The sequence below is a fragment of the Hevea brasiliensis genome, chromosome 13 (assembly GCF_030052815.1).
Source record: "Hevea brasiliensis isolate MT/VB/25A 57/8 chromosome 13, ASM3005281v1, whole genome shotgun sequence".
In the NCBI taxonomy this organism is placed as follows: domain Eukaryota; kingdom Viridiplantae; phylum Streptophyta; class Magnoliopsida; order Malpighiales; family Euphorbiaceae; genus Hevea; species Hevea brasiliensis.
The window spans coordinates 86,335,984-86,354,669 of record NC_079505.1 but is presented as its reverse complement, the minus strand read 5'-3'; the positions used below and the strand labels follow the sequence as shown (position 1 = coordinate 86,354,669).

Here is an 18,686-nt window from a genome sequence, read left to right as displayed (position 1 = left end):
TGCAAGAACAAGCTGATTATGCAGGAGGTTATCAACAAAAACCTATGGGAAATTCTTACTCTAATGTGAACAACTCAACATGGAGACCACAAGCAACTTTTGCTCAACAAGGTCAAAGCTCAAATTATGCTCATAACCAGCAGTATGTGCAGCAGAATAGGCCTCAATTTCAGCCCACAAGGCAGCCACAACCTGGATATCAAGCAAGAGCACAACAATCCCTTCCACCTCATGAACCGAAGCCAACCTTGGAAAGCATGATGGAGAAATTTTTTGCCTGAACAAAGCAAGATGAATAGCAAATTGGAGGAAGAAATGCAACACATAAGACAAACCATGGATCAATTATAAGTCCACAACCGCATGTTGGAGACTCAATTGGCGCAACAAGCAAGCTCATCGGCAAGCAAATCCTATGGGAAACTACCTAGCCAACCACAAAACCCTCATGAACAATGTAAGGTTGTAACCTTGAGAAGTGGTAAAAAAGTTGGTCAAGAGAGTGAAAACAAGAGAGAAGAAAAAGAGAGCACAAAAGAAGAAAATTCAGTTGAGAGCAAGAAAAACGAAAAAGAAGAAGAAAGCAAAAGTGAGCAAGATGAGGGAGAGAAACCATACATCCCACCTGAACCTTACAAGCCCACCCTTCCCTACCCTCAAAGATTTATCAAGCATAAGCTAGACAAACAATTTGGCAAATTCCTTGAAGTGCTAAAGAAGTTGTATATCAATGTGCCATTCACTGAGGCACTATCCCAAATGCCAAGTTATGCCAAGTTTTTGAAGGAGATTCTTTCCAACAAGAGAAGGCTAGAAGATTATGACACCATCAACTTGGGAGAACAATGCAGTGCTATAATTCAAAAGAAGTTACCTCCCAAACTCAAAGATCCGAGTGTGTTTTCCATTCTTTATCATATTGGTGATAATTGTGTGGCAAATGCCTTATGTGACCTTGGAGCTAGTGTCAGCCTAATGCCACTTTGTACACATTGCACATATACAAATAGACAAATTGTACACATTGCACACAAATAGACAAATAGACTTCCTCCATTTAGTTAATGCATTAATCATTTTAGAAATCATGCACCTTGCATTAAAATCTTTTGCCAAATCCCTTGAGTTTTGAAAAGTTGCCTATGAGAGTGATTTGACTCACCCTTTAGTTGGGTTTGTGGATTGAAAGTTTCCTAAAAGGTGCAAGATTTTGAAGTGTCTATCCCTTGCCTATATCTTCTTAGTCAAAAAGCCACCCAACTAGTCATTTGGAGATGGAAGTGTTTAGAGGGAGTTATTGGATATAAGGTAGTCAAATGATGTCTCACCAATCTTAGAACAAATTTTCTAAACCTTTCAAGGCGAAATACCAGCTTGTACTTGAAGAGAGAAATGATTAGGCATTCTTTGATTTAAACCTTCTCATTTTAAACCTTTGGTCCTTTTTCCTAATTAAAATTTACCCTTGCAAACCCCTTTGAGCCTTTTTATCCCTAATTTTTCTTGAAATCCTTATTGTTACCTAGCCAATGAACCAAACACTCCAACCCTTTTCATGAGAATAATTATTTATAACATTAGGTACATAAAAAAAATAAAAGAGAAAAAGATTCAATAAAAGGGAGAAGAAATGCTTGTCATCTTGAAAAGGTGCTAGTATATGTGCTTTTCACTATTGTCATTCAAAATGAAAGAAATCCACCCAAAAGTATTAAAAGAAATGAGTTTGGGGGTGGCAAATTTTAGGGACAAGCATCAAAAGAAAATGCAAAATACAAGTTTAAAGTGTCAAACTGTCCCTCCATTTTATGTGTTTTGTAAAATATGCTAGCACTTGACAATCCTCATTGTGTATTTCTCTCTCCTATATAAAATATATATATATATATATATATATATATATATATATATATATATATATATATATATATATATATATATATATATATAATAAAGTGTACCTTATGTTTCAAAATTGAAAATATTCTCATGCTTTGAATCCTTTTTACCCATTTTTTTTTCTTAGCCTCATTTTGAACCCCATGGCCCCATTACATCCCTAAAAAGACCTTTGATCTCTTGATAGCACTTGCTACATTAGTGGAGATAGAGTAGGGAATTTGCCTATGGGATTGGAAAATTATCCATTCATTCATTTAATTCCATCATTCTATATAGAGACACTTTGACTATTGATTGTTCTAGAATTCCTTTTGAGCATGACTCTCTCTTTTGATTGGTTGGTTTGGGGATTTTGAATGATAATTGACTTGATGGCTAAGCGGTGAAAGCTTGGATAAGCATTAGATTCTTTGCATTTTGAAGGATGGGTATATGGATTGTTGGTATGGCTAAAGGTGTGTTTAGTTACTTTAATAGGTAATTTTCATAGCTCTTTGGATAAGGCACCCCTAAAAATTTTGCATTACATTTTAAAGTTTGCTTGAGGACAAGCAAAAGCTTGAGTTTGGGGGTATTTGATGCATACATTTTGCATAGTCATTTAGGTCTAATTTCATAACCATTTTATTTGGTTATTAGTCATTTTTAGCTAGTTTCATTAGTTAATTAGTTAGTTTTTCATAATTGTCGATTTTGGATTAATTTGTAATTTTTACTTTGTTTTGTATGAAAAATGGTGTTTTGAAGGATCAAGAGAAATTTTGCCATTGAGGAGTGACTTCTACAGCCAAAGATGTCAAAACAAGTTTTCAAGCTGAAATGTGCATTGACCAAATTGTGCATAACTTGCCATAAGCTATGCAGATTCGCATAAGGAGAAAATCACTGTTCCAATACACCGAAATGTGCATAAGGAGATCGTGATAGCTTATGCACATTCTCGCCTCCCTTATGCACCTTCATGGAATTGTGCATAGCCTATGCACCAAGTCATGCTTTCGCATAAGTGAACGAGATCGGTAAAAGCGCATAAGGGACTGCATAACTTATGCAGTCCACTTATGCAGTCCCATAAAGAGTTCATTAATGAGCTGGCAGAAGATTCTCTCAGATAATTCCTCCTAGAACATACCATTTTAGGGCTCCATGTCAGAAAATTGCTATAAATAGTCTCATTTTCCCATTTTAGAAGAGGGAGACAAGGAGCAGAAAAGGAAAGGAGAGGAGAGGCAGAATTTGAAGAGTCACTTTCACCTTCCACACCATTTTCAACCAAGATTTGCAGATTTCTTTCTTCCCTTACATTTTTCTACATTTCTAGTGTTTAATTTCTTATTTCTTAGCTTAGATTAAAGCTTTATTTCCTTATAAACTCATAATATCTTGTAAGCATTATGGATAGTGAGTAGTTTACCTTTGATTCTGGAGTAAGGGTTGTAATATTTGAGATATTTTGTGGATTTTGATTGGGTAATCCATATTTTGTGGTCTTAATGAGTTTTATTCATTTCTTGTGTGCTTAATGACATGCTTAGTGTAGGATCCCATTAAGTAATGTTCTTAATCCATGGTTGAAGCACCGAAAGGAGAAGGCCTTGTGATAGATAATCAAGAAATTGGACTTAATTAACTTAGACCTAGAAATAGGTTAAGGATTAAGAGGATTCACAGATTAATTAAAGAACTTAATGGGTCTTAATTAACTCTAAGTCCACGAAAGTAGGATTAGATTGATTAAGGCACTCTTTGTCTCACTCGAAAGGGAATCCAAAGGATTTAAGAATTAATCTCCTTAAAACCCATAAGTTTCATAAGATTGGATAACCAATTTAAAATCCCAAAATAGCTTCGCCTTTTTACCATTGTTAATTTCTAATCGAATTTAATTACTTGCCATTTTGAATATTGCCATATTTGAACTTGCTTATTTCAATTTGATGCAATTTTAGTTTAATTAATACATTGTTGAATAGATTATTAATTTTGCATACATAGATTTCACATTCTCAATACCCATCAATTCATTACTTTAATTTCAAAAATAGCTCAATTTAGTCAACTTTTTATATCAAAAATTCAATCATTAACACAACTCCTCATGGGAATGATATTTTTTCTATACTACTTGAACGACCCGTGCACTTGCGGTAGGGACACATCAGTGTTCCCTATTCGAGTGCTGTTGGTAGCATCATGTATGCTATGGTATGCACCCGACTTGATATTTTACATGCAGTTAGTGTTGTGAGTAGATACATGGCGTGTCCTGGGAAAGAGCATTGGCAAGCAATGAAATGGATTTTGAGGTATTTGAAGGGTACTACAAATGTTGGTCTGACATTTGACAGGGCCAAGATGAGTGACTCAGTTGTTAGCTATGTGGATTCAGATTTTGTAAGGAACTTAGACAAGAGGAGATCTTTGACAAGTTATTTATTTACTCTTTTCTAGAAGTGCTATCAGTTGTAAGGCAATATTACAAGCTATAGTTACTTTGTCTACCACAAAGGCTGAATATATGGCCTTAGCAGAGGATGTAAAGGAAGCTTTATGGTTATAAGGTTTGGTGGGTAATCTTGGGTTGATATAGAACAAGGCAATAGTATTTTGTGACAACTAGAGTATAATACATCTCACAAAGAATCAGATGTACCATGAGCGAACTAAGCACATTGATATCAGATATCACTTCATTCGGGACATTGTATCTCAGGGGACTGTAGTTGTGCAGAAAGTATCTATACATAATAATCCAACAGATATGATGACCAAGAGAGTCCCAGTTAGCAAGTTTAGTTATTGTCTAGACTTGGTTGGCATTTGTACTGCCCTTGCGAGGGCATATGACAAGACAGAGTGTTTGTGGTTATTTTGTTGATGATTGAGAGAATTTAAGTCAAGGGGAAGAATTGTTTTTGTGGCTTGAAATTTTGGATACATTTTTTATGGGCCCGAATTGTGACCCTACCCGAAAGTTTCGCGTTACGACCCGATTGGGATAAAAAGTGAAATTTGTGGTGGTATCGATCTAGGCCCAAAGCCTACCACTGATCTCCTTGGGGGTGCAGGGGGAATGCCCCCGTTGTATGGATCAGTATAAATATTATAATATTCTACCATTTGCGGTAGAATTATGAGATATTCGGGAAACACACTGGGGTTAGAGTTTGAGAGTTCTGATTGATTATATTTTGCTATTTTCATTATAGTAAAACTTTTTCTCTTGTCTTGCCCATTGACGTAGACCTTACGATTGAATCACGTTAAATCTTGTATTATTCTTTTTCTCTTTTCAATATTGTGTGATCGCACAATTTGTGTGTGCCTTATATTTGCATACTTGTTATAACAAATTTCAATTCCATTAAATTAGCGCTCAACTTCTATCTTCTTAAACACCAGCAATAGTTTTTTTAGTATTTCAAAAGATATATATAATGCTAAACCCTAAAGTTCTCTCTCCTTGGGGAAGTAGCAGCAGTTCACTAAATGAGAAGGAGCCCAAATCAATAATGTGCAGGAGCGGGCGCATCCTCCACTGGAAATGGTTTGCTGACCAACAACTTTTTCATATCTTGCCGGACAGAATGATAGAAGCAGAAGCACTGCATTAGCCATAGCTGCTCTCATCGCATATTGACTCCTACGCTACTCCCACTAAAATTCTCCATCAGCACATTCTTCAATCTTCTCCTATACAACAGAAATAGGATCACTTTTTTTCCCCTACTCCACCAAGTCAATATATATATATATATATATATATATATATATATATATATATATCGCTCCATTTTCACTGAATTAAATACATTTTTTAATCAAAATTTCATACCTAGCATTAATCCGATAGCAACTGAGCTAGTTCCAAGTAATTTAGTTGGAGGAACTGGAAATTAATGGCAACTGCACTGCGTTTAGTCTTTTTTTTCTTTTTCCTTTTTAGGCTCCGTGGCTTTTAGTTCAAAATATCTGTTTTTTTTAATAATTTAATAACATACTGTATTAATGATTGTTAATTAATTCAAGAAAGTTATAATTCATATCAGAGGCAATGAGAACATGGGAAAAAGAAATTTAAAAGATAGGAAAATAATCCAACCTCTGAATTTTATGATCCTCGTGTAAACACACAGGACTTTACATGAAACAAGTTCAAAGATTAGAAGCCAGTTTCAGAAGGAAAAATGAAATGCACAATGGCTGATATCAGTATGGTTTGCAGCTCGTAAACAAAGTGCTATAAAAATTTCATCACCAAATTACACAGAGACCACATCTCGAGAAAAAAAAAAAAAACTATTTAAACACCGAAAATACTCACACAAGAATTTCCAATTAAATTAAACGGAAATGACATAAATCAGATATGATTCGATAGAAAGGGACTGTCGCAACCCAGAAGCTGCGCTGCAGCAGAAACAGCCGCCATTTTTCTGTTGAAGTCAACTTTTAACCTTCTCAATTGAATTTTTAAGGTATCAAAATCTGCCAATAACAATCACAACAGCAATCCTCGCCAGCCTCCCGCCCTCTAAATTAAACCTCCGACACTACCCACAATATATATTTTTTTTCTGATTAAAAGAAAAACTACCCACAATATTAAAAATCAGAAAACAAACGCAAGTTACCCCATAGCATACACATCAGTCAATTCAATAGGGCCCTCCAGAGGAGGATGATTGCAGAGACGACTGCACTTGCAACAAGTGGTGATAGCAATCGGCGGCGGTGGGTCTCTGCTCTGGGTTCTGGTCTAAGCACCTATTTTGCAACTCTCTAAGCATCTTCGGCACACCATCCGGACCCAATCCACACGTCTTCACCAAGTAACCTACGCCCCACACGTCTACTTTCACCCCATGCAATCCCCTTCCCATCTCCGGCGCGTGTCTCCCATGTGCCTCCACTACCCCATGTGGGTATAGCTGAGGGGCACCCACCGCCTCATCGAATCCACATACGAACCACTCGTTTTCTCTGTCGCTCCTTCTCATTACCTTGTCCCAACTCAGGTCCCTATGCATGAAAGATAAGTCATGCAGTGCTACCAAGGCTTTGGTCACGTATTTTAGAGCCTCTACCAGTTGCTCACAGTTCGTGGGCTTAAATTTCACACCTCGAGGTTTAAACACCAATGCCAAATCCTTCTCGAGTGTTCGGAAAATGAATTCTGCGTGTGGATTCTCTGGTCAAGATAATCATATATTTCTTTGACTGCTGCCCATTTTCTTTTGCTGGGAAGAATCTTGTTACTGTGTTCGGTGTCATTTCAATGATGTTTCCATCACCCACATCCACTCTTTCAAAATCACTGAAGGTTAACTGCTTAAAAGTTCCTCCGTTATTGATGTTGTTGAAGCAACGTTCAGCTAGCAATGGCAACAACCCAGCTATTCTGTAACATGGCACCAGGGCTCTTAGTCTCTCCACCGGCGACGATAAGTCAACAGCACAGAGATCAGTGCGGATTATGCGATCTTGCGATCGATACAACGCACAAAATGTTACCGAGTAACCTACCGCATAGTAGCCTAGAATATAGGGGATATCCATGTAAGTCCATAAAAGCTTCTCTACTATAGAAGAAGAGGATCGGCATGACCTTCCCTCAACTGGTCACTCTCCTCTCCTCTCCACAAACAAAAGTTTCTAACAAATCCGGTCACGTTTGGCCACTGATCCTGCAACGTGTTCACCGATGATGATGATGGCGCTTTTCTGACAATAACCACTTCAACAGAACAGAATTTGGACACAACCCTATTAATGCAATCATCCCAAATGCCAATAAAAGAGTCTCTACTCGCGGCATTGGCACCACTGATACTAGGGTTAGTTCGGATAACTGAGCTTAAGATATCAAACGCAATACCTCTACAATCTAACAGTTCAGTAGCAGTAGTAAAGAAGTGCTCTTTGCCTGGAGGTAAGTCCCTGTAAACATCTCTCCTTAGAGGGAAGCGTAATTCTTCAGGTGGTGGCTCTTGCAAATACCACGAGAGTTCAAACAAGTTTGGAAGTGCTGTTGGTGGCACTCGAAGACAACCCACGTAATACTCAGTTGGGTCTTGAAATTCCCACGCTGGGATCGCTGTTCATACAATTAGCAGCTTAACATAAACGCATATACATGGATCTCATAGATGGAAAATGTCTTATATGTAGCTAATTTCCAAATTACAAACAATACTTGAAAATCAAGACGTACAAATGGAAAAATGAGAGGGATTCAAAAACCTTAAGCAAACATAGCTGCGATTGATAATATTAAAGCACAAGACTCACATCTTATTGCGGGTTCAACTGATGGAAGCTGAAATCTTTCAACGAAACCTGATATAAATAGAAAAAATGTGAAATGTGGATTCTCAGACTGCTGTTTTAAAATGCACATGCTAAGACTAAGGTATTTGTACCAGAAGAAGAAGCAGAAGCCGATGAAGAAGACTTTCTTCTGCCAAAAACTTTCACTTGTTGTCCAGAAACGAATCGATCAACTGAGAAACCTTTTAGGGGTCCACGTTCAAAGGCTTCCATGGTGCAAGCTACCATCGAATCGTCAAAGAAAGTAAGCTCATCCGCATTCAAAAAACTTGATCCTTGAACCCTCACTCTCCCTCTATGTGTCCCTTCTTCAGCCCATAAACTCACTGATTCTTCCCATGTCATTCTTATTTTACCAATTCTACGAAGTTCCTTCGATGATGATGAAGCACCAGTAGCAGCCACGTCCATCGAAGATTCAAACCCTAACAGACTCCCTCTACTACCGTGAAAGTAAGCTTCACCTCCACTGGTCATCACTTGCTTTGTCCTTCCTGCAACAGAAGATAAAGTTGCATTCTTTGGAGAAAACAAGGGGAAGAAGCGGAAAAGGATGAAACTTTGTTATTGATTTCATGTAGAGTTCCTACCTGGGACGGAGTAGTCATCGTCTTTAAAAGGAGGGGGTGGAGGGAGAGCTCTTACACCAGCAAGAGCAGTCCTACCATCATCACCAGAACCGATCGCAGCTCTGCTCGAAGTTCTCATGCGAGAACCCATAAATTGAGACAACTCTTCAAACACTTCCTCGTCAAAAGAAGCAGGCAATTTATGTTGCTTCCTCTCATGAGAAGAGAGCCTAAAATAACTCTTCCCTACTTGATCTCTTTCCCATTCAAACACCTTCCTAAACTCGCCCAACATATTATCCCATTTGGTACCCGCTGTTTTTGCATCTCTATTTACCCCATGCCTTTGCAAGAACTCTGCCACTTCTCTATCTTTATCAGCTCTCGTTTTCCCTCTTGTTGATTGGACTGTGACTTCGCCAGTGGTTTGACCAATATCTGGGTATTCAGTTCTTGAAAATGAACCAGAGGCATCATAACCACCTTGGTATTGGACCCGCCAAGCCCTGGCTAACCATAACATCTCATTTGGTTTCCAAATTGGGCTCACGTACTTGCCCTTTCTAAACTGGTGGTGAAGTTGCTGTCCTTCTGTTTTGCTTGTCTCTTGACCAGAAGCTGCGGGGAGATAAGGGAGAGGGGAGTGTGGAGGAGACGAAGCCGTGTCCGAGGAGGAAGCTGCTGTAGAGTGAAGTTGTTGGGTTTGTGGGTTGGTGGTGTGAGGGGGATTTGTTGATGGTGATGGGCTTGATTCGCGGGTGACAATAGTAGCCATCTGCTTCTGTGTTTGTTGTTGTTGGGGTGGTGAAGGTAATATTTTCCATTGCGCAGTAGCATACCTGGGTCTTTTGGGGGTCACAGTCTCAAATTGTTGGTCATAAGCAGAAGAAGTTGCACCAATTGGGACATAAAGAGGTGTAGAGATGAAAGGAGCTCCGGTAGCGACAACAGACGGCGGCTGTTGGTGATGGTGTGGTCTCGTTTCTGGTGTTTCCTCAAGGGGGTCTTTTGGGGAAGATGAAAGGTGCTGCTGTTGTGATTGTTGAGTTTGCTGCTTGGCCGTTTCTCCTGTGTTTTCACCCATCTGAAAATGGGCCCAAAGAAAAGGATTTCGCTAGAGAGAAGCAAAGGGCTTGGCCGAAACCAGAACGAGAAGAACAAGCGCCGTTCTTATAGAACTAACTTAGTTAAAAATTGTAGAGCTAATTAGTCCAAAGTTTGTTTTATTAGGGAAACTCTCTGGGGTGGTATTGTTACTTGAAGCAACCTTTTTAAAAGTTTAAGAGTCAGAAAATGAGAGTTGGAAATGGTAGCAAGCCAAAAGCAACATCAAAGGTAAAGAAAGAAGGAACAGAAAAAGACGAGGTTGTGGAACTGCCACGAATAAGACCCTTCAGTTGAGTATTAATCAGTTAATGCAACAGAGATTTGTAATTTGATGTGTGATTTTGACAGGTAATGGAGACTGAGAAAATAGAGGAAAAGAGTTACAACTGGTATATATACATGATTAGAGAAGGGTCATGATTGTACTTGGACTGAGAGACGCGGCTCTAAAAGAAATTACTAGTAAGATTTTTCTATTTTTTTAGGGCATTTAATGGTTTTGTTGTTTGGGAACAGAGAAAAAGAAAGAAAGAGTTCCCGCGACGAGTGAGGGAGTGAGTGGAAACTGTGAGTGTGCGTGTGAGAGAGCGCACCAGCGTACTTTGGTCGCAGAGTGTAGGATGTGGACGCATCGAATCAATGGCTCTCTGCCTTAGTGCCTTGTCTTTCCCCTATTTTGTTTCTTTCATTTGCTTCTTCTCTCTCTCTCCTTATTTTTTATATTATATATTTAGATTAAATATTTTAAATTATTTTTATAAAATATTGATAATTGATTTTCTGCTTAATCTTATGTATTACATATTTTAATATAAATATATTAATTTTGCTTTGATGGTTTCTTTTTTGAGTGGTTTTGAAGTTTAAAACTAAAGAAATAAATGAAGACTTTTTTTTGCAAAGATCAAGTCAATGTATAATTGTTATTGATAGTTTTTATCAACTTAATAAAAAATGGTAATTCTCATAAATGTAACATAATGAATTTGAAATTTAAAATTTTATAAAAATTTAATGCAATTAATTTTTTTATTTAAAATGAAAATTTTTAATTTTTTAATTTAAATTTTATTTAAGAAATAAAAATTTCATAATTATGTGAAAATTCAATTGAATTTCACTTTATACAAAATAAGGTAAAAATTTATGTAAACTATTAAGGATTAAAATGCAAATATGTGAGTTTTATCTACCACAATAACACTATGCTCTTTTATACTTCACCGATTAGCAACCTGATCGAAGGCATTGCATCCTTTGCCCCGTTATAACGGATTGATGTCTTGATTTCTCTAGCTATTATCAAAACTTGGACCAATCCAATCAAGATTCGGCCTAATGTTTCTTGGTCTACTCCTCCTATTGTTGCTATGAAGTGAAATGTAAATGGGTCATCTTTAAGAAAGCCTAGCAAGCGTGCAACTGGGGACATTCTTCGTGATTCATTAGGTATTTTTCCCATGTATCTTTTCTTGTCCAGCAAGTGAGAAAGGTTGGAATGCTGTAGAGCTCATGGCTATTCAAAAGGCCTTTGAGTTGTCTTGTACATACCATTTTATACTATATTCTATAAATTTAATTCTTCTTGAACTGAATCGGACTTGCGTAATGTTATATATTGAAACATTCCTTCTTATTTTTACCTTTAGATGATGAACCATTGGATTGGACCAATAAAATTTCAAGCTGCACTGTTGAAAATAATTCTAAGAAATCAGTAGGCAATAAATTTAATCAAAAACGGAATAAAATGAGTGCAATTGAGATCACTTGCAATCAAATAAATAATAAACCAATTAACAATTGAAAAAAGAAAAGAAGTTAAGTAAATACGGAATAGATCACCGTGAGTACACGATGCCAATGCCGTCGGTGTAATTAATGAGACATGAAATTTGTAAGTAGAAGGTTTTCATTTATGAGCCCACTACTCCGTGATAAGCTCTGGATGAAGGAGAGAGAGAGAGAGAGAGAGAGAGAGAGAGAGAGAGAGAGATGTTCATTAAGTGTGGATGGAGTTTTTATGTCTGTAAAAGCTAGGAAAGAGAGGAGGCAAGGAAAGACATGCAAGGCGGCTCAGAGAGATGGCAGGAGCAGCGAGTAGAATTTCATTTACTGAGTACTGACTACCAAACCCAATAACACCATCCCATCGTTTGCTAAAAAGACAACTCCCTCTGCATCCCCAGTAAACTTTTCGCCCGTAGCTCCAACCCTATTCTCCTCCACCCTCGTCCTTTTTGTCTCTCCATATCTACTCTTTCTTGCTTTCTTCAATTTCTTGCTCTAACATTGCTTCTTTCTATTCTTTATTTGTTGTGCGATATCTGGTAATTTTCTTTTTTAATAATTTAAGCTAAAGGTGTCAGTTGTCTCTGCCAAATTTATATTTCTGATTTCAACTTCTGTAATTGATGAGCAATTCTATATTTGAAAAATACCAATTATTTGAAAATATATTCAAGATAAAGGTGAAAGAATTAGCTAACTTTGAGTTATTATTTAAATTTAAAATTAAACCAATATCATATATATTAAAACTGAATCAAATTAACTGAAATATTTCATTAGTTCATTCCAATAGTCCAATTTAAGTTGAATAATGTTTATTTTTACCAATTACTCTCTTATTACATTTTTATTTTCAAATTTGTATCGAAAAATTTCAACATTACATTCATATTTCACGTATGAATAAATAGACACTCGACAAGTTAGCCCTCTTTTTAAAGAAGAAATTTAATTCCGTTGAAGCAAAGGCCACTTGATTTATAATTTGGGATTTTGAGTTCGGCCGTTCCAGCTCTCCGGCCCACACATGTCCCTTTCTTATTGTTTTCAAAAACAGGCCAACCGACACTTGCTTTGTCTTGTTTTGTGTTTAGGGGGCACGTAAATAACGAATTGATCTCAGCATGGCTTTCATTTCCCTATACGTCAAATTTCTTTTTTTTTTTTTTTTTTTTTTTTACAAAAGAAAAGATTTCATTAAACAGAAAAAGTTATTAGAGCAAGTCGATTCATCAAAAAGTTTTTAATAATATGAAATATCTTAAATACTCTCAAATAATTTTTGAAGTCAAATAAGACGTTTTTCTCTTTTCTCTTCTTATACTTTCCTCCAATTTTTTTTTTTTTTTATTTTTAACTTTTAGTAAATAATATCATTATTATATTTTTATTTTTAATATCTCTTAAATAAATTATTGTAAATAAAAAGTTTAACATTTGGTATTATTATTATTATTATTAAAAATATATATTTCATATTTAATTAATTATTTATATAAAAAAAATTCAAGTAACAGATATCCCACATGCAAAATCCGAACTTATCATATGTATTATTTTAAAAATCTAAATCCATTTTAAAACTCGATTATATACTACTGAAAATCATTATATTAGAATTTGATTGTATTAAATACCCATAAAAATCTGATTCACTGTCATATCCAGCTATATTTTGATTTTAGTTAGATTTAATGATGGAAATATTTTTAATTTCTTAAAAGATGATTTTGACTCAAAATTAAACAAATTGGTTGGAATTACTTACTGTTTAATTGAAAATTAATTTTCATCGAATTGATTTTGCGTGGTCTATATATGTGTGTTTGTTTTTCAATATACTAAATTTGTGGTTTGAATACATCAGCAAAAATGTTAATTCAGGACAATATGAAGAGCCGTCCTTATGAAATAATAATTGAACAAGTGTCTTAATTGATTTTGTGACCATTTACATATAGAGTAGGAGAATAATAGATTTGGCATAGGTATGTTAGGAAAAAAGAGAAAACTATCCAAATAATAAATGTGCAAGAACGAGTAATTAATGTCGATAAAAATAAAATTTATCTAAATTAATAAATAAATATTATTTCCTATATTTCACTTTTTATTTAAAAATAATAATTTATTTTTAATTTATTAATATCCCCATAATTTTAATACGTATTGAGAAAATAAAATTTATTAGTTTAATTATATTAATTACATATTCTTAGATTGCGTGAAAATATAAATAAATTATTTATCTTTATAGAACTGAGATATAAAATTACTATATAATTATAAGTCCATTTACCTGCACTTCATCACATGTTTAATTAAATTAATTTGATTCATTACGTGTTTACATTCAAATTTTTTAATTAACTTTAATTATAATTTGAATTTGAGACTTTACATTCAATTTTGACAGTGAAAGCCTCGACTGTAAGCTGAGTTAAAAATTCCCTTTTATTTCTGCATCCAGAAAGTTGAAGACAGTTTCCGTTGTGCGCAAAGCCACTTGCTAAAATCAATCGAGGTTTTTTTTCATTTTCTACACTTTCCCCCTTCAGCACTCTCGTTGGCCAATCCCAGTGCCTTAAATTTTTTCCTTGTATATTTGTTTTTCAATTTTAAAAAAATAAAAAAGAAAATAGAATTGGTCTCCCATGGGCGTTTGTACATATAATAATCCCTGACAAGTAACATCATTTTCAGTAGCAGAGATTAGAGTAAGATAGTTACTGGATGAACAAAAATTTTGGGTTTTGATCCTTTATGTATGTATTGCTTCTCGTGATTGCTATTCATGGCATCCACTCTTCTCTTTCCTTTCCTTTGTGAACCTGCTTTAAGGCTGCAGCTATCAATCTGGACCATCATGCCTATAAACTTCATCCAATTAAGCAGCACTTAATAATTCTTTTTAAAGAAAAAAGAAACCCAATTCACTGTTGACTTTAAATTTCATTTTTCACAAACCGTTAGCCATTGAAACACAAAATGACAACATAATGGAATGGACTCTATGGGGGGGCTCAACTTGAAAACCCTAGACATAATAATAGGCCGGCTGATTTCCTTTTCAGCTAGGTAGCATATATGTCCAGGTCCAGCTAAGTCTCCTTTCTCTCTTTCTTTCCCAATCAAAACGCAAAGGCCTTCCACTGCCATTATCATTTTACCTTTCAACAGATAATTGCACTGCTGTTTTTGACCGTGAATGAAGTTATCAGAGTATATATATATAAACATACACGTATGTCCTATAAAGCGCTGCGCTTCCACCTACCAACCAAAAGAAGCCTCCCCAATTCGTAGGGAGTCCTCATATGACTAAAGCTAATTACACACCTAGGATAACTAGGTTTGCCCTCTTTTTTACGATAAAAACATGAACTTTGGCAGTTGTGAAGCCATATGCTGTTGTTGCCGGTGTAATATTATGTCTCTACAACATTTCTTCTGAATTTTGCACTCTAATGTACAGCAGCTTGAACAAAATTGCCGTTATTTTGTCCCAGTTTACGTTGAGCAGAAAATATTGATAATTAAAATCTCAGAAACTTGAATCCATTTGAAGACTAGCCCCACAAATAGGCTAATGTACATTGGTTCCAGCCTTTTATCACCTGTATCATGGGCATGCATGCTGTATATTGCTTCTTCTCTGCCTTAATTAACAAAAATTTGCCCTACATATATATATGATTTTTCCTTCCTACATTAATACATTACAAAACTCTCAGTTTTCCATTTTTTTTATTTTCTTTATTGTGGAGATGTATCCCCATTCACCTAATCAATCACTCCTTGGCCTCTTAGAATAGCATAAAAATTTCAAGAAACAAGTAGCGAGACATGACGTCCCAAGTTCAAATCTGGGATACTACCATCCCGGGATCCTAACATCCCGGGATCCTAGGGCCTCACTGTTAAACCATCAAGCCAACACCTATTGACAGAAAACTCTCCGTTTATATACAATAATTAATTGGATTTGAATAGAGTTTCAAGTTGATTGTTCTTAGAATAGATTTTGTATTGATATTATTAATAAAAGTTCTTTCTCTATTATAATAAAGTTCAATTCATATTAATAAACATAAATTCAATAATATTAAAATCATCTAAAAAAATGAGATATTAGTAAAAATCCTAGTTAAACCCTAACAAATTAAAAAAAAAAAAAAACATTTATAGTCTCCAGTTAAAAAAAAGCTTTGAATTATTTACGAAAATATAGTAAAGATACTAATCTCAATTATTATTATTCTTCAGAATCGCGTATTCCATAAAATTTGAGAAAGAAATTAAATATATTGACTTTTCAAATGGGTAGTGTTGTGTTTGGAAAATGGGAAATGGGTTTTCACGGTCCGAAAATAGATCTTTCGTATGACTCTTATAACGCAGGCCCCAAAACCATTTCCACCCTAAAAATTTAGAGAAGGCCCATTTTGGCTTTCTACTACGCCTCGTTCTCAGGCCATTGTGGAACTTATTCCCATACAATGTGCGTCCCCATAGAATAAAATAAATTGATAAATTGGCTGATATCATCAAAATATAATTAAACCAGAAGGCAACATGAACAAATTTGATAAAGAAGCTGATATCACTATGATTGCGATGTCTTCATTTTCTGATGTTTGATAACGACATGTGACATCAGCCCTATGTTAATTTGTTAAATATTTCTTGCAACATAAGTTTTTCCTCTGAAAGCTTCTATATATATATATATATATATATATATATATATATATATATGTGTGTGTGTTGCTTGAAGAGATAAAGTTCCTAATAAATTCTAAATAAAACAAGTGGAGAATTTAAAAAACAGAGAATCAGAGATACCCAAATCACTTTTATCTTTCAATTTTTTTTTTCATTTACATTACTCGAATAATAGCAGACAAGAATAAATTGAAGATTCTATTAAATAAATGAAGTTAAAAATTTTGATATATTGCATTTAATTTGAATGCTGTCTAGCTATTCCATTGACATTTTCCACTTCAAAACCTTCTTCATCGTTAGTCGGTATCATTTTGGTCCTCTTCATCGACCTTGTCTCGTATGTAGGATACCTCTTTTGTCCTTCTCCTTAGCCCACCTTTAAGCCAATCTACCACCTCCATCATGTTAGGTCTATTCTCTGGATTACTTTCGGTGCATCTCATTGCGACCATGATAGCCGATTTGAGCTGAGTTCGATCAAATTTGCCATTCAACCTAGGGTCAGCAATGTGATCAAATGCACCTTTTTGAATATATGGAGTGGCCCATTGAACAATGTCACGCTTCACACCTCCAGGGAGTTTCTCTAATGGTTTTTTGGCACTAATTATTTCCAAGAGCAAAATTCCAAAGCTATACACATCGCAGTTCTCGGAAACTTTACCCCACATGGCATATTCCGGAGCCAAATACCCTAGAGTTCCTTTTACTCTAGTGGTCAAATGAGTAACTCCATCTGGTATCAGCTTTGCAAATCCAAAATCTGCAACTTTTGCTTGGAATTCTTTATCTAGGAGAACATTGCTGGCTTTTATGTCTCTGTGTATTATATGAGGATTGGCCTTGTGGTGCAAATACCTAATTTTTCAAAAAATTGACATAGAAGTAGCCAGGATGAGAAACAATCTGTTTAATGTAAATTATTTTGCAAGTATGATGAATTTTACTTACAGCAATCCTTCAGCGGATCCAATAGCTATGTTCATTCTCCGAGTCCAATCCAGCAAACAATCTGAAGCGAGTTGGCCATGTAAATGAGTGATCAAGCTATGATTAGGCATATAATCATAGACTATAAGCCTTTCATCCCCGCCAGCATAAAATCCCCTTAAACCTAACAAATTCTTATGTCTCACCCTCCCAAGTATCTCCACTTCGACTGCAAATTCCATCTCTGCCTTTGCAGTCATCGCCTTCAGTCTTTTCACTGCTATCTGCAAGAACAACTTCAGATTAAAATAAGCTTATATAGCTAGATAAGGTTTTGTTTGCTTCATAATTATTAAAACTGCAGAAAATCAATGAAAGAAGAAAAGATGATCATGATTGCCTCTACTCCTTTACTTGTTCGACCCCAATACACGCTTCCAAATCCCCCTTCTCCAATCTTGTTATTGTTATGAAAGTTATTTGTTGCTTGCAGAAGCTCCTTGAGAGTGTATCTTTCCCAGGGATAATCGCTCTCGTTACTTGCACTGAAAGGAAAGATTAAAGGGTAAAAACTCAAAGCATGAAGTATTAATTAATTAATTGATGAATTTGTTAATGATAGTATGGCATACCTGATCATCACGGTTTGAGTTTCCCTGGGAAAGCCGCAGCAGAGACATTTCCAAGTCATTTCTTGTGCAAGAAAATTTCAAAATGAACCCAAATTAAATTGCAAGTGAGAATCGAAAGAGCGATCGAGGTTGGAGAAAACAAGAGGCAAGCAAATGTTTTGGAGAATTCTAAGCAGAAGGAAGAAGTCTTATGGTGAAGACAAAATGCAGCCTAGGAAGTCAAGAATAGCTTGGTGCTATAAAAATTTAAAAAAAAAATGAAAATACAAGATGGAGCCACTTCATCACAAGGTCACAACTGGATGTATTTTAGTGGCTGTTAGTATGTGCTAACTGCTAACCTGCTTTCCCATTGGAAATGTAACTTTATTAAATTCTTAATTATTTGTTTTAAACATTCTTTGGAATTAGTTTATCTATAGTATGTATTAATGCAGCTTTGATTAATTAACAAAAAGAGATGTGCGTTTTAATAAAATTTTGATTAGTAATGGAAAGTGACTAAAGGATTAATTGACCTGCGCATCAATCTAAACCATTCAATTAATTGACCTTCATTTTGATTAAGTTCAATGCAACAACAGAGGATCTTAACCCTAATGTATATGTATATGGACAGAGAGAGGATCTTAACCCTGGGGCTTTAAAAATTTAGGTTTGGATTGGCTAAATAAAGGTCATATATCAAAGACAATTA

The 18,686-nt window shown here is 35.4% G+C and overlaps 1 protein-coding gene and 1 pseudogene across 1 annotated transcript; both read right to left on the bottom strand.

Annotated features, from left to right (window-relative positions):
• Positions 1 to 6,111: 6,111 nt before the first annotated feature.
• Positions 6,112 to 10,474, bottom strand: LOC131171969 (uncharacterized; annotated as a pseudogene).
• Positions 10,475 to 16,664: 6,190 nt separating this feature from the next.
• Positions 16,665 to 18,227, bottom strand: LOC110638246 (PTI1-like tyrosine-protein kinase At3g15890). The gene is made up of 4 exons (XM_021788738.2): positions 17,990 to 18,227; positions 17,758 to 17,902; positions 17,379 to 17,641; positions 16,665 to 17,285 (listed from the first exon to the last, which is right to left on the bottom strand). Exons 1-4 carry the CDS (start codon positions 18,046 to 18,048, stop codon positions 16,724 to 16,726), a joined length of 1,029 nt encoding a protein of 342 aa, XP_021644430.1. The 5' UTR covers positions 18,049 to 18,227; the 3' UTR covers positions 16,665 to 16,723.
• Positions 18,228 to 18,686: the final 459 nt, after the last annotated feature.

Bases quoted from the DNA above. Each gene is read 5' to 3' on its own strand.
- LOC110638246 (XM_021788738.2), bottom strand. From the start codon at position 18,048: ATGACTTGGAAATGTCTCTGCTGCGGCTTTCCCAGGGAAACTCAAACC. The intron at 17,903-17,989 runs GTATGCCATACT...CTTTCCTTTCAG, and splicing joins ACTCAAACCGTGATGATCAG to TGCAAGTAACGAGAGCGATT. The intron at 17,642-17,757 runs GCAATCATGATC...TTGTTCTTGCAG, and splicing joins GAACAAGTAAAGGAGTAGAG to ATAGCAGTGAAAAGACTGAA.